This window comes from Thamnophis elegans, chromosome 10, assembly GCF_009769535.1.
Source record: "Thamnophis elegans isolate rThaEle1 chromosome 10, rThaEle1.pri, whole genome shotgun sequence".
Classification (NCBI taxonomy): domain Eukaryota; kingdom Metazoa; phylum Chordata; class Lepidosauria; order Squamata; family Colubridae; genus Thamnophis; species Thamnophis elegans.
Genome location: NC_045550.1, coordinates 19,209,418 through 19,223,723, shown reverse-complemented (window position 1 = coordinate 19,223,723; position 14,306 = coordinate 19,209,418). Strand labels below are relative to the sequence as shown.

At 40.6% G+C, this 14,306-nt stretch overlaps 1 protein-coding gene across 1 annotated transcript in view; it reads right to left on the bottom strand.

Moving 5' to 3' along the window:
• Positions 1-1,711: 1,711 nt before the first annotated feature.
• The window catches only part of SORCS1 (sortilin related VPS10 domain containing receptor 1), a 611,780-nt gene continuing 599,185 nt past the window's right edge, over positions 1,712-14,306 (bottom strand). Inside the window, exons 24-28 of the mRNA XM_032225618.1 lie at positions 11,214-11,313; positions 10,003-10,108; positions 9,739-9,890; positions 7,196-7,204; positions 1,712-1,776 (exon numbers count right to left, since the gene is read on the bottom strand). Coding sequence (XP_032081509.1) covers positions 1,712-1,776; positions 7,196-7,204; positions 9,739-9,890; positions 10,003-10,108; positions 11,214-11,313 — 432 coding nt within the window. The remainder of the gene's footprint in view (positions 1,777-7,195; positions 7,205-9,738; positions 9,891-10,002; positions 10,109-11,213; positions 11,314-14,306) is intronic.

Sequence of the window (14,306 nt, the reverse complement as noted above, 5' to 3'; positions counted from 1 at the left end):
GAACCACTGCATTAGTGCATGCGCACTCCAGGAGCTGGTGTCATGGGAATTATATTTCTCATATTGAATCCAATATTTGTAATAAGATAATATCTTTACTAGAGTGTAACTTTTCATTAAGCAAAAAGTTTAAAAAAATCCAGCAGTGGGGAACCAACCATTGAATAAAAAAAAAAAATAGGCCAGGTCTTTCAATCATCAGGCTTACAATTAAAAGTCATTCTCAACATATGGATTATATCTTTAATGCATTAATCAACTTTCAGTTTACAGCTAACATGTACATCAGGTCCCCAGTGAGGATTATTTCCAATTGGTTACAAATTTGGAGGAACTAAAATCTGCTCAGTTGAACATTTTCCCTGACTCAGTCTAGAAAAATAATGTATTTGAGTCTGCTCTGTAGAACTTGTAGCTGGAACTGTTATATTTTATGATGCAATAAAAACAATGAAATAAAAATGGTAGATAGTTTTTAAATAGATATGGAAATATATTTAGCATCTATCTGAAAAGTTAATTATATGGCAAAGGATGTTGATATATTCCAGCTACAAGATGTAAAATTAGCCCCAGTATGGGGAAAACATTTCATGTAAATAGTACAACTTGATTTAAAGATTTCTGTTATGTCTACATCATCTATTATACTATTATCTACATTTTGTGGCATGTTTATAATGAAATCACGCAAACATCATTTCTGTATAAAGTTCAGGAATAGCAGGACTTGCAATTTATTCCTCTGGAACAAGTCTTTTTGAAAGTTGATGATTGTTGGCTCATAGATTGAACCAATTTATCTATAATATTCACTCAATATACCAAATGACTCTAATTTTGGGGTTTTTAAAAAACCATTTTAAAAATCCGCCAATACATTTGGGAAGAGGCAACAATGTGGAAACTATAGGAAATAATATTCTTCCCAATTAGTTCCAATCTACTAATGAATAATTATTTCCAAAGTGAATAGATGGGATGGAACTGGAAGTCTTTATTAATTTGGAGGGTAAAAGAGGTACCTAATGATGACAAAGACAAGCTATAACTGATATTCAAACTCTCTGACTAGATTTATATCAATAAGGATAGTTGTTTTTTGTTGTTCTTGAACTAGAATGGCATGAATGAAAGTGTTAATCAACTATTATAAAGTATTTTGTTTTTTGGCAGTGAAAAACACATTTTTTTCTGTTTGTCTTGCCCTGCCTTTAACAAAACTAAAAGAACTCCAGACAAATTATTTTAGGGAGTACATAAAATACCAGATGAAAACACAAGGGGGAAAATAATAAACTGTTATGTTTTTAAAACTCTATTACATTTTTCTCTATATTTCAGGAATGTAGCCTGTAGTGCCAAAGTCATCTATAATCCCTCAGTGCTAAAAATGTTAGGAGTTATACTGAAAGTCAGCAAGTTTACATTCACCTAAATTCCCTCCCAAAATTCCCCATGCACATTCTTGGCCTATATCAGTATGGATCATCTAAAATTAAATCTTGATTAGAAAAGGAAATGGGAAAAGGATTACGAGGAAGTAGTGTTTTCCTTTTACCCCACTAAAATAGAGCACCTGTACATTCTAAATATTACCCAAATGACATCCACATGCACAGGCTTAAAGCTAAAAACCTTTTTTGTCATCAGAAGAATCAAAAGTCCAATATTATATTGAAGGGGATAAAGATAGATTGGTGTCCTTGTTTCAAACATTGATACAGGTAGGAATTTCTTTTGTGCTTTGAGTCTCAGCAACTGTGGAAATACTTCCTGTAGTAAAGAGAGATAAACACAATAAATTTAAATTAGCAAAATAACAAAGTGCAACTGAGGGAACAGGAAACTTCTCAGTATCCTGATTTTCAATACTTTGGATGTAAATGTTGCTTACTGAGACATTATGCTCATCTTAAGTGCCTGCTTGTCATTTAAAAGGCTGAACATATCTTGTTTCCAAACTAATGAGCATGTCTTAACCCTGTCAAATTAAAGTCCAGCCTGTGACAAAGGAAGGAACTGGACTGGTTGGATATCTTGAGTTAAAGTGCTTACTTTTGATAATATTTGAAATCAAATATAAAGTGACAGTTCTTTGACAATCTGCTGAGGTTTTTGTCTTTCCTCAAAGACTGGAGGCCTGAAACTGAGCAAAAAAAAAAAAAGGCCATTAATCAGATTTTACATTTAGTGGTTAATTTCTAGAGAATTATTGAGGCACTAAGTTTGTTCAAAAATTCCTAAAATTCTAATAGTTGGGCTATCTAAAGTATCTGTATAGAATTGACAATGAACTCTACTTTCTTTGCTGATGCAGCATGGATTTTCAGGGAAAAATCTTCTGTTCTATGAATCTATGCTGCTTTTCTTTCAATTTTTAATCATTATATGCATTTGGAGATATTTTCACTCATATACACATACTTCTGTCACATACATTATAGGCAACTCCCATACATTAAGAATCCTTCTGAATATATTTATTTAATTATCACTTAAACTGGCCATAAAAGGCTCTTGAAGCAATAAGACAAATATATGCACAAAAACTGCACCTTATATTAAAATATGATTACAGAAGGATATAATTTCTCTCTCTATGTCATATTGTCCAAGGCTGAGCCCAAACATTTCAAAACATTTTTAAATTGAATTATGGTAATTACTGGCTTGGATACAGCCAAGGCTAAATCCAAATAGGGTTGCCAGATATCCATGATGAACTTGGACAGTATAGAAACCATCTGCTTTGTCCACTGCCCAGGACAATATTTATAATCAAACTTTATGACTGGCAGCTCTGGAAGGGTTCCAGATTATCCATGTACTTTAACATGGTTATTTTGGTCTTGTGCCCTACAGGCAGCTGCTCCAGTCCCCCACCCCTTCAACTGACCACCAGTGTACTAATCAGTGGGTCAGCAACCCAGCGCACCTGCGCCTGACGAGCATTCCTCAGACATCTGACCGCCAGTGTGCTTATCAGCAAGGCAAGAGTCTATGCACTGTCTGGTCCTGGACCCTGGGCAGTCCTTGGCTGTCTGGTCACGCTCGCTGGTTGGTGTCCAGGATGTCCAGGAGATTTTCCTCCCAATAGCCTCTTGTGAACAAGAATTGGTCTTTGGAAATCTGGCAACCCTACAAATAACCCCAGCCAGAATCAGTTGGATTCATTAAAAGTACAATCCTTGAATACTAATCTACATGTGCAAGGAGAAGGGAAGGAAGAGAAATGAAGGATAAAGTACAACAACAGCTTCAGTAATAAATACAGTTGCATGCATTTGATCATAATTAATAATACATTTCCAGAAGAATGCATAACGTGCCCTTCCAAAATATTGCTAATTGGCAATATATAGCAATAGCACTGCTTCATAGTGCTTTACAGCACTCTCTATGTGGTTTACAGAGTCAGTATATTGCCTCCAACAATCTGGGTCTTCATTTTACCGACCTTAGAAGGATGGAAGGATGGGTCAACCTTCAGCTGGTCAGAATCAAATTTCTGGCAATGAGCTGAAATAGCCTGCAATACTGCATTCTAACCCCTGTGTCACCACAGATTACTTACACATTACTTCTTCTGTTGTCAAATTTGGGAAAATATTAAATACATAAATCATGTACATATTAGCTATACCTATTAATTTAATCTACCTTTGAATTTAAAATAACATCAGATCAAATATACTTCTTTTCTATTGGCTTCACCCACTTTATCATTCATATCTTTCCTAAATCTTGATAATAGGTTCAACATAAAGCAAAAAATACTATCCTCAAATTTTGTGAGCAGATTATATTATTGTAACATTATTGTAAACTGAAATACAAATATGAACCAGACAGAGTCCATTCAAAGGCTATATTCAAAGAATAGAGATGTTTGTTTTGCGCATGTGCGGGTTTGGAATGGCGACCGGGCTTTTTCGCTCCATACAAACTTGGCGAAAAAGCGCTGGGAAGCCTTCCAAACGGACCACAGAATCTCTAGAAAGGGTTCCTGGGAGAGTTTAAGATCTGCGGAACCCAAAGGACCTGAAGGAACCCGGATAGCCGGGGGTATCACTCCCAGAGGCTTAGCTTTTAGCCCTCACAACGCTTAGCAGCCTGAACCACCCGGCTGCGTGAGGGTGACGGCGACGGCGGCGCATGGACGGTTGGCGTCTTCTTTACCATCTTTGGATGCCTGGGTGTCCCTGGTGCTGCCCGCCCGACCTGGTGAGCCCCCTAACAAGGATCCGACTACTTATCTGCTGGCCCCTGGTCCTGGCAGTCGTCTCCTGAGCAGCGGAACGGCAGCAGCTGAAATCGGAAGGAAAGCGTGGAGGGAAAGATGGCGGCGCCAAATAGCTGATTCGCAGCATTTACATCTTGGACACCTCTTCCCTGGCCAGCCTGCTTGAGCTTGCTTGAGCCAAGTGACTGTGAGCCCTGGTGACTGGTGAGCCTGGAGGGTTTAATTTTCAATCTAACTTTCCATCTTAAAAAAAGGGGGTTGTTGGAGGCTGTATTGAGACTGCGGAGCGACGGACTAAATGACTGTGTTTGCCGCAGCCCCAGACGCCCCCCCCCCTCGGTTCTATCTCTGCTCACCCTGCTATCTGTTGCCCATCCTGCTATCTGCTATCTGCTGCCTTGCTCCTACGGCCCCTAGAAAAAGACCTGGCCGTCCTAGGCTAACTGATGTGCTTACTCGGGCAGGGAAGAGGATGATCCCCTGAACTGAGCCCTGCGTCATTGTAGCCTCCCCCGGACATTGCTCCTGGCCTCTTGCTTAGCCATTAGGAGGAGTAGGATTGTGGCTGAGCTGGCGTGGGAGCAATAGAGGATGGCGGCTGCAGTGGCGAGGACTGAGCTCCGAAAACATCAGCACTCCCCTCATCTGCTAGAGTGGCACAGGTCAGCTCCAAACTTTGGCCCCCCAGATTGGGGAAGGAGACTTTTAAACATACAGCCCACTGACCTTCATTGGAAGGGTGAGACTGAATGGTTGCCGCCTATGAACTCTGGATTTTTACACCTAATCCTGCTTGTATACGGCCGCGTCATATGTCACGCACTTTTGATCTGATGGCCAAGGACGTCTCTCCAGGACATAGGAAGGGAGAGGAGCGGATTACCTCTCCCTCCCCCCTTTCCATATTACTACACATTATAACTGCGCAATTTTAACTGGTATGGTGAGTGCATGGGATTTGTTTGTGATTGAATGAATGGCCCACTTTTATTACCTTATTACTATTGTATTTTTATGTGTTTTAATTACCACGTGGGGATTGTCTGAGTGAACAAATGAGTGTGTTTGATTTGGAGGGCCTGCCGGGGAACGCGGGAGCTATAGGGGTGGTTGGGGGAACCACGGACACGGGAGTGGGCCGGAGCATCACGGTCGTAACAGGGAGGGGCAGATATGGCGGGGACTTTAGGGCTGGCCATTACCGGGGAAGGAGGGCTCGCTACATCATAGAGATCCCTCCTTCCGGCCCTATGAGTCCCACTCCAAGGCCAGATGGCGCGAGTAATCAGGACCCTGGTCTCAGGCTGTTGTCGCTAAATGCCAGGTCTGTTGTTCACAAGGCTCCCCTCGTCCGGGACTTAATTTTAGACGAGGGGGCAGACCTGGCATGTATTAATGAAACCTGGCTAGGCCCGGAGGGAGGAGTCCCCCTCGTAGAGATGTGCCCAGAAGGCTTTCAGGTGCTTCATCAGCCGAGAGCCCAGGGAAGGAGTGGAGGTGTGGCGATTGTTATCCGAGAGTCTTTAGTACCTCGTAGGATCCCTGCTCCGGAGCTTGTTGGGTGTGAGTCCCTGTTGGTGAAGTTGGACCTCAAGGGTCAAGTGGGTTTGCTGTTAACGTACCTGCCTCCCAACAGCGTTGCAGCAGCCCTCCCCTCGCTCCTCGAGTCAGTAGCCGAGCTGACAGTTGAGTTTCCCAGGCTTATGGTTCTGGGGGACTTCAATCTGCCTTCGCTTGGTGAACACTCTGATGGAGCGCAGGAGTTCATGGCTTCCATGACAGCCATGGGCTTGACCCAAGTATTTCGGGGCCCAACTCATTCAGCGGGTCACACGCTCGACCTCGTATTTCTCTCGGAGCAGTGGACTTGTGATCTTGGTCTGAGGGGCAGTGAGATCATACCCCTGTCGTGGTCAGACCATTGTCTACTGAGGCTTGACTTTCGGAGGCCAAACCTCCACTGTAGGGAGGAGGAACCGACGAGGTGGTTCCGCCCCAGGCGACTTATGGACCCCTTGAGGTTCCAGACGGAGCTTGGGGTTATTCCTGATACTCTCGCCCACAGTTCGGTGGAGACTCTGGTTGCTGCCTGGATCTCGGCAGCGTCGGAGTCTCTTGACCGGATTGCGCCACTACGGCCACTCTGAGGCAGTTGATCCAGGAGACCTCCTTGGTTCACCGAGGAACTCCGGGAGAGGAAGCGCCGGAAGAGACGCCTAGAGCACTTGTGGAGATCCAACAAATCCGAATCGAGCCGAGCACTTTTAACATTGTGCATCAAGGAATACATCAGGGCAATTAGGACGGCAAAAAGATCTTACATTGCCACCTTGATCGCCTCCGCTGAGTCTCGCCCAGCCGCCCTGTTTAGGATAACCCGTTCCCTCCTAAATAGGAGGGATACGGGGGATCCCCTGCAGGGTAGGGCTGAGGAGTACGTCCAGTTCTTAGCGGACAAAGTTGCTCGGTTTCGGTTGGAGTTGGACTCCGATTCTGCAGATCCAGCCGAGGCACAGGGGGATAATCTGGTTGACCATCGCTGGGTTGAGTTTCAGGATGTTGCCCCGGGGGACGTGGACAAGGCCATGAGAGCTGTGAGTGCCTCCACATGTGTACTGGACCCGTGCCCCTCCTGGCTGGTTGCTAGCAGCAGGGAGGTGACACGGGGCTGGATCCAGGCGGTTGTTACCGCCTCCCTTCGGGAGGGGGTCTTCCCCCCCCCGCACTTAAAGCGGCGGTGGTGAGGCCCCTCCTGAAGAAACCATCTCTGGATCCAGCCGTTCTTAACAATTATCGTCCAGTCTCCAACCTACCCTTTGTGGGGAAGGTTGTTGAGAAGGTGGTGGCCTTTCAGCTCCAGCGGTCCTTGGAGGAAGCTAGCTATCTTGACCCATTCCAGTCCGGCTTCAGGCCTGGCTACAGCACAGAAACCGCTTTGGTCGCATTGACCGATGATCTCTGGAGAGCCAGGGATGGAGGCCATGCCTCCATCCTGGTTCTCCTTGACCTCTCAGCGACTTTCGATACCATCGACCATGGTATCCTTCAGCGACGACTGCGGGAGGTGGGGGTGGGAGGCACCGTTTTGCAGTGGTTCTCCTCTTACCTCTCGGACAGGTCGCAGTCGGTGTTAGTTGGAGGGCAGAGATCGACCCCTAGGCCCCTAACATATGGCATGCCGCAGGGTTCGGTCTTGTCCCCTCTACTTTTCAACATCTACATGAAACCGCTGGGTGAGATCATTCGGCGGCACGGGATAAAATACCATCAGTATGCGGACGATACTCAGTTGTATCTGTCTGCCCCGTGCCAACTCAATGAAGCGGTGGACGTGATGAGCCAGGGACTTGAAGCCGTTAGGGACTGGATGAGGGCCAACAAACTCGTGCTCAACCCAGATAAGACCGAGTGGCTGTTGTGTTTCCTTCCCACCAATTTGGCAAGTATTCCATCTCTCAGGCTGGGGGGGGTCAAACATTACACCCCTCAGACAGGGTTCGCAACTTGGGGGTCCTCCTGGATCCACAGCTGACTTTTGAACACTACTTGTCAGCTGTGACCAGGGGGGCATTTGCCCAGGTTCGCCTGGTGCACCAGTTGCGCCCCTACCTGAACCGGGAGGCTCTCACAACAGTCACTCGTGCCCTTGTGACCTCTAGGCTGGAATACTGCAACGTGCTCTACATGGGGCTGCCCTTGAGGAGTATTCGGCGACTTCAGCTAGTCCAGAATGCAGCCGCGCGAGCGATTGTGGGTGCACCTCGTTTCACCCACATAACACCTATCCTCCGCGAGCTGCACTGGCTACCTGTCGATCTCCGGATACGCTTTAAGGTGCTACTTGTCACTCATAAAGCCCTCCATGGTAGTGGATCTGGGTACTTGAGAGACCGCCTGCTGCCAATTACCTCCACACGACCTATTAGATCTCACCGATTGGGCCTCCTCCAAGTTCCATCTGCAGGCCAATGCCGACTGGCGACCACGGAGGAGAGCCTTCTCGGTGGCAGCTCCGACCCTATGGAACGATCTCCCCGTGGAGATTCGTACCCTCACCACCCTCCAGACCTTCCCCACAGCCCTCCGAATCTGGCTATCCCATCAGGCCTGGGGCTAAGATTGTAACCCGCCCGAATGGTATGAATGTTGTGCTTTTAATTATGTATTGTCGTATATGTAAAAGTTTGTTTTTCCCCTCTTCCCTTTCGGATTGTGAGCCGCCCTGAGTACCCCCAGGGAAAAGGGCGGCATACAAATAAACTTCTGAATCTGAATCTGAATCTCAGTCCTGTTTGAGCAAGGGGTTTGACTAGGACACCTCCAAGGTACCCTTCATTGTATGTTCTAAAAGGCCATGTCATGCTAATATGTGCAGCAAAGAATTTGAAAGTAGTGCATTGGCAAACTCACCTCCAGTAAAGCTTTCCTCAGAGTTTATCCAAACTTCGTTAATATACAGCTGCCTTTATATGAAATTCAGAAATTCTAATTGAAACTGAAATAATAGTTGGTCTCTTAGACTTATTTGGAGAAGCTATATTATAACTACTTTTTAAAGTTTACCATGGTTGTAAATATATGTCTGGCTGAAATATAAAATAATGACTATTGTTAACATCCTAAATTAGTTAGCCTTACTAATTATCAAATTATCCTTTTTTTTGCAGGATTGCACAAATCAATAAAACTATAAGGAGATGTCCGTCTTTAGGAGGCTCATATGCTGGCTTGGGAATTCTGGGAGTTGAAGTCCATGCATTTTAAAATTGCCAAGTTTGAGAAACATATGTGATGGGATATACTGCAGTGACTGTGCAAAGGTATTTAGAAAGCACAATTTTTTATTCAAAGATTTTTGAATAAAATACCTTTGTTGTTGTATTAATTGTAATGGTTTCCATTTGTGTTCAGTTTAATTCTTGTGAGAGATTGCATAAAAGGTATGATATATATAAAAGAATAAAAATAGAAAAATAAATTCAGCTAGTATTGTAATAATGATAGCTAGTAATTTGTCATGATACCATAAAGGAGAATTTTATATTTTGTCTAGTGATTAGTGTACGTTTGTTTGTTTGCTTGTTTACTTACAACATCTCAGTAAGTGACTGAGTGGCATATGTCATAAAACATAAAAAAGTTCATTGAAAGATGATTTTGTGGCCACAAAATATAAACCAAAAATGGAGAAATGTTTCCTTGAATAAAGGTATTTATGATGGTAGAATATTTTTTCCCCATAGCCCTAATTAACTATTGTGACATTTACTACAATAAAAATAAAATGTTACCTCATAATTTCTGATTCATTAATTAGAAGAGGTGGGGTAAAGAATATTTGTGTTAATTTAGAGAAATTTAGATGTGTTAATAGATCAGTGGGAATATTGAGTGTTTTAGCAGAAGAGGTTGGAAAAGTCAGAATAGTTTTAGCCAATCAGAATGCAAACTTTGACCAGCTATTGGCTGGCTTAGTTTATTTACCTATGGGCTGGTATCCAACTTCTCATCTACTAGTTGCTGTGGGTTCATCAGCTCCCTCTGAGGGACATTAGGAATGCTTTCACTTTGACTGCCTGGACTGACCATCTCTTGATCTTTCTCATTCTGCATCTGTGCATAAACATTAATGCCCGGAATCTTCCTAAAACATTAACAAAAACCATCATTGCTATGTGTATGCTAAGGCTCTCTTTGAATTATGCTTTCACACGGCTAGAAGGATGGAAAGAAAGTCAGGAAAAAAACTCACATACCTTTTGAATTTGTAAATTACAAATACTGCCAATCCCACAAATACTACAGACAGTAACATTAGCATGGCTGAACCACTATGGCTAGGCGTGACATCTATGAGTGGAGCTATAAAAAATTAAAAAGAAGTTTCAAAAATTAGACAATAGTATATTCAGCCATAGGCACATAAAGAAAGTGTAGAATGACTTTTTTTAAACAAACCATCACTGATGTTCTTGAACTTTTCCAACTAAGGTTGCACTCTTATTGAACAATCTGTACAATTATCTGTCTTTTCTGCACTAGGGCACTTCTATGCTTCTATAGTCTTAACATCTGATACACAGACTACAAACTTTTCAGAATAGAAGTCAATAATGATTTATTTAAGTTGGTTATGGCAGATGGTTAGTGATTCATATGGCTTCAGTTCTCAGATGATTACCTATTGCAGATGAAGTTCAAGGAATGTTAATATCAAGAAACAAAACCCCTTTTTAATCTGCTATAGTTGTGACGGTTTAGGTTAACTTTTTCTGGACATGTGTATTAAAATAGCCAAAGATAATAACAAAAATGAATATACTGCTTGCAATGTAGATAGGCACTCATGGGGTGTTTTAATTCAGTCTCTGGAATAAAAAAGTATCTCTCTTTTTAGGTAGTCATCATTGTAAGTACATTTGTTCTAGCACTTTTGAATTAAATTGTATGAATAAATTGCATCTTCGTAGAATTAAAATTTGGTGAATGATGTACTTTTCTATCCTTTTATACAAAAGTACCATACCTATGGAGCCAATGAGATACACATGTTTAATTTCAGCTACATTTTCACAACTTGGTTTCTTGATTTGATTTTTTTAAGATGAAGAAATAGAAAGAACTGCTGGTAGTTATCAAAACCATGAAGTGAATTAAAAAAATTATGTAGCATATTTCTTTGTAAAGGTATCTCTTACCACTAAATCTTGAGGACTACCTCCATTCACAGCATTTTCCCTTTTCTAATATTCTGGACATTAGCTGTGATTAAGTCTCAATAAATGTAATAGAACTTTAGCTATGTATTGTATTGCATTTTATCACAAAGAAGTATTTTAAATACATGTCAATAAAATAAAAGTAGAAAAATATTCTGAACATTAAAAATCTACAATTCTATCATGAAAGCATTGCCAATTAACTGTTTCAGCAATGCTAGCTCAATTGTTAAAGAATCAGCACCAACCTGCTATTAAATGAGCAGCATGAACAAGGATTCTAACTCCAGGTTTTAAGTCAAACTGAATGGCATTTTGGTTTAATTTCTGGACCAATATTTCTGAAATCTAGAATAAGGAAGAAATAGATATATAAACTCTTTTGTATGCTATCACTCAACCAGAAAATGCTGATTGCTAAATAAAGAATGAAAAAGTCTTGGTGCAGAAATGAAATAAATATGTTATATAAATCTTTTCTTAACAAACAAATGGATGTTTATGAATGGTTCCAGCCCCATAATTTAATCTGTCAATTGGTGAATCATGTTATTATGTACAGTAAAGGAAATAACAATATATACTGAAGTTCTACACCAAAAATATGAAAATTGCAGTCTATGAACAACATATAGCTTAATAGCACTTTTCTTTTACCCTCAAATTGACTAGGGCAAAATAAACAGCTTGGTTACCATAACCCTTTATTACAATCAGGAATCCTTTGACTTCTTGTATCACATACTTTTGAAATGCCACCCATCATATGCTGTACAAAACTTTTAATACAAGTTATGTACATTTTTTCTCCACAAACCTATTTTATTTTTCCTTCACAAAGAGATGTTACAAAATAAATACCAAGAAAACAATATTTGAAGAATACATCCACGAAAAAAATGAACAAATCTACCAGGGCAGGTTTCTCTTCTCTGCTGGATGCCGGCTTAATAATCAGAAGGTGTCTTTTAATAGAAATATCTATTGCAAAACTTCAGATTGAATGGTAAATATAACAGCAAGTATATTTTCTTTTTTGTAACTGGATGCTGATGTCAGAGAAATCATCTTATGTACGATGCAACCATATAATATTCTTTTAAAGAATCCTTAAAAGGCAAAGTTAAAGGTTCTCCTTGGACATATGTGCTAGTCGTTCCTGACTCTAGGGGGTGGTGCTCATCTTTGTTTCAAAGGCGAAGAGCCAACATTGTCTGGCCACGAAGACGTCTCCGTGGTCATGTGGCCTGCATGACTAGACACCAAAGGAACACGGAACCTTTCCCACCAAAGGTGATTCCTATTTTTTTACTTGTATTTTTACATGCTTTCCAACTGCTAGGTTGGCAGAAGCTGGGACAAGTAATAGAAGCGCACTCCGTTAAGCGGCGCTAGGGATACAAACTGCCAAACTGCTGACCTTTCTGATCGACAAGCTCAGTGTCTTAGCCAATGATACCTGCAAATGCTAATGATACATTTTCATAAAAAATACATTTCCATCCATTGCAAGTCCATTTTCAATTTTTAATTCTACTCTAAAATGCAGCTCTGATGTGAACATATGCACTCTCTTCTATTTTTCATATATGAGACTGTTGTTGTTTTCTATTCTCTATTATTTTTTAAGTACATTTGGCTCCTTAATTTAATACTGGCTACTGCTTCTTTGGCAAACACCATTCAGGACTCACTACGAAACAGAAATTATTTTAGTTGCCTAAAATTGAAGTAGTTTGTAAAGAGTATATTTCTTGCACATGCTATATATATGAGGCAAAATGGATACTTATAGACATTCCCTATAACTGACATTGGGTCTTTCATATTTGGAAAATGCCCTTTCTGTTTTCCCCCAATTTTAGACCCTAGCAGGGGGTGGATTACCTTTCAGGCTTTCCATTAGACAAATACTGACTAGGGCTGGAACTATAATTATTACAATACTCAATTTTATGGTGACTAAGAAAACCTGCTGAAAATGGAAAATATTACCTTCATAGTGCCATTCCTTGATTTTGTTGAAAATGGTTGTTTTGAGCCAGATATTGCCCCTATCCCCCAAAATATACCCTCATAGATAGTGTACTGTAATAGATCTGCACATGATAAAATAACATGCAGAATTCAAGAGAAGCTTTTGGGGTAAAGCCTCATTTAAATAAAATGAAAGATAGATGCAGCACCCACTCCTCTTTAAAATAGTATTTGTTTTACTGGCACTTACACAACAAAGTTTCAGTCAAAGCCTACTTTTAAAGCTGGTGCATTGTGACAATGCTCTAACATGAATTTTGAAGTATAACAATAACTAATTTTAATAGAAGGACAAAAAACTTCCATTCAAAACTACTATCGTGATACTTGTACACATTTATTTTACATTATAGGTATTTTACTTTGTCAACAGTACCCATATTCTTTAGAAACCTGTTTATTTCAACTGCTATGTGAACCTGAGTGCAGTGTAACTATCTCATAACATACAACATCATGATCTGCAAACTGAAGATCACAGCAATTTAAAGAGGTAGCTTTTTAAACATTTTAAACAAAACTACATTTTCAAAATAGGAAACAGAGGAGGTTTAAAACAGGAGCTGGCAACCTGAGGTGGTGAACCATATTTCTTAAACACCCCACCCCAACTATAATTTCTCCAAAAAAATATGGCAACAGTTTCCTATAACTCAAAAAATTATATAAAAACTGTACTACAAGCCCTAGATAGATTTAGTCCATTTAAAAACAATTAAAAAAGAAAGAACTATTGTATATCTAAAATTCTGGCTCTGTCCCTATGTATTTAATTGTCCATTACCATATTCATTGTGACCCATGCCATCCTAAAAGTGTTAATTGGGACTACAGTTAAAAGTGGCCCTGCACTGTTTGCTGGAAAATCCTGCATGATGCTTACCATGGATACAGTCGTAACAATGATAGAAGGACACATCAAAAATATGATACATAGCAAAAAGAATGTATTATTAGAAAAAGCCTTTTGTTTATATTGCAGTCCGGAACAATGAGGTTTGAAATCAGATACAATTAGGCAACCTTTCTTGCACTTAAATAAACAGAAGTAAATGTTCACGGACATGTAGAAACTTCAAAAATGAATAATAGGTTTAGTCAAGATCTCAAGTTTTAAAAACATACTTCATGTTTTGTGAATTCTGAACAAAATGTCAACAGCAGATTTGTCATATTCAGCCATTGGTTTCAATATGAATTTCAATGTGATGATAATCCAATCCAGTGTAATTAGGTTATAAAATGAATGAAGTAAGGTTGTATGTGGATGTACAAGAGCCTGAATTCACAGGGAAAGGTGCAAT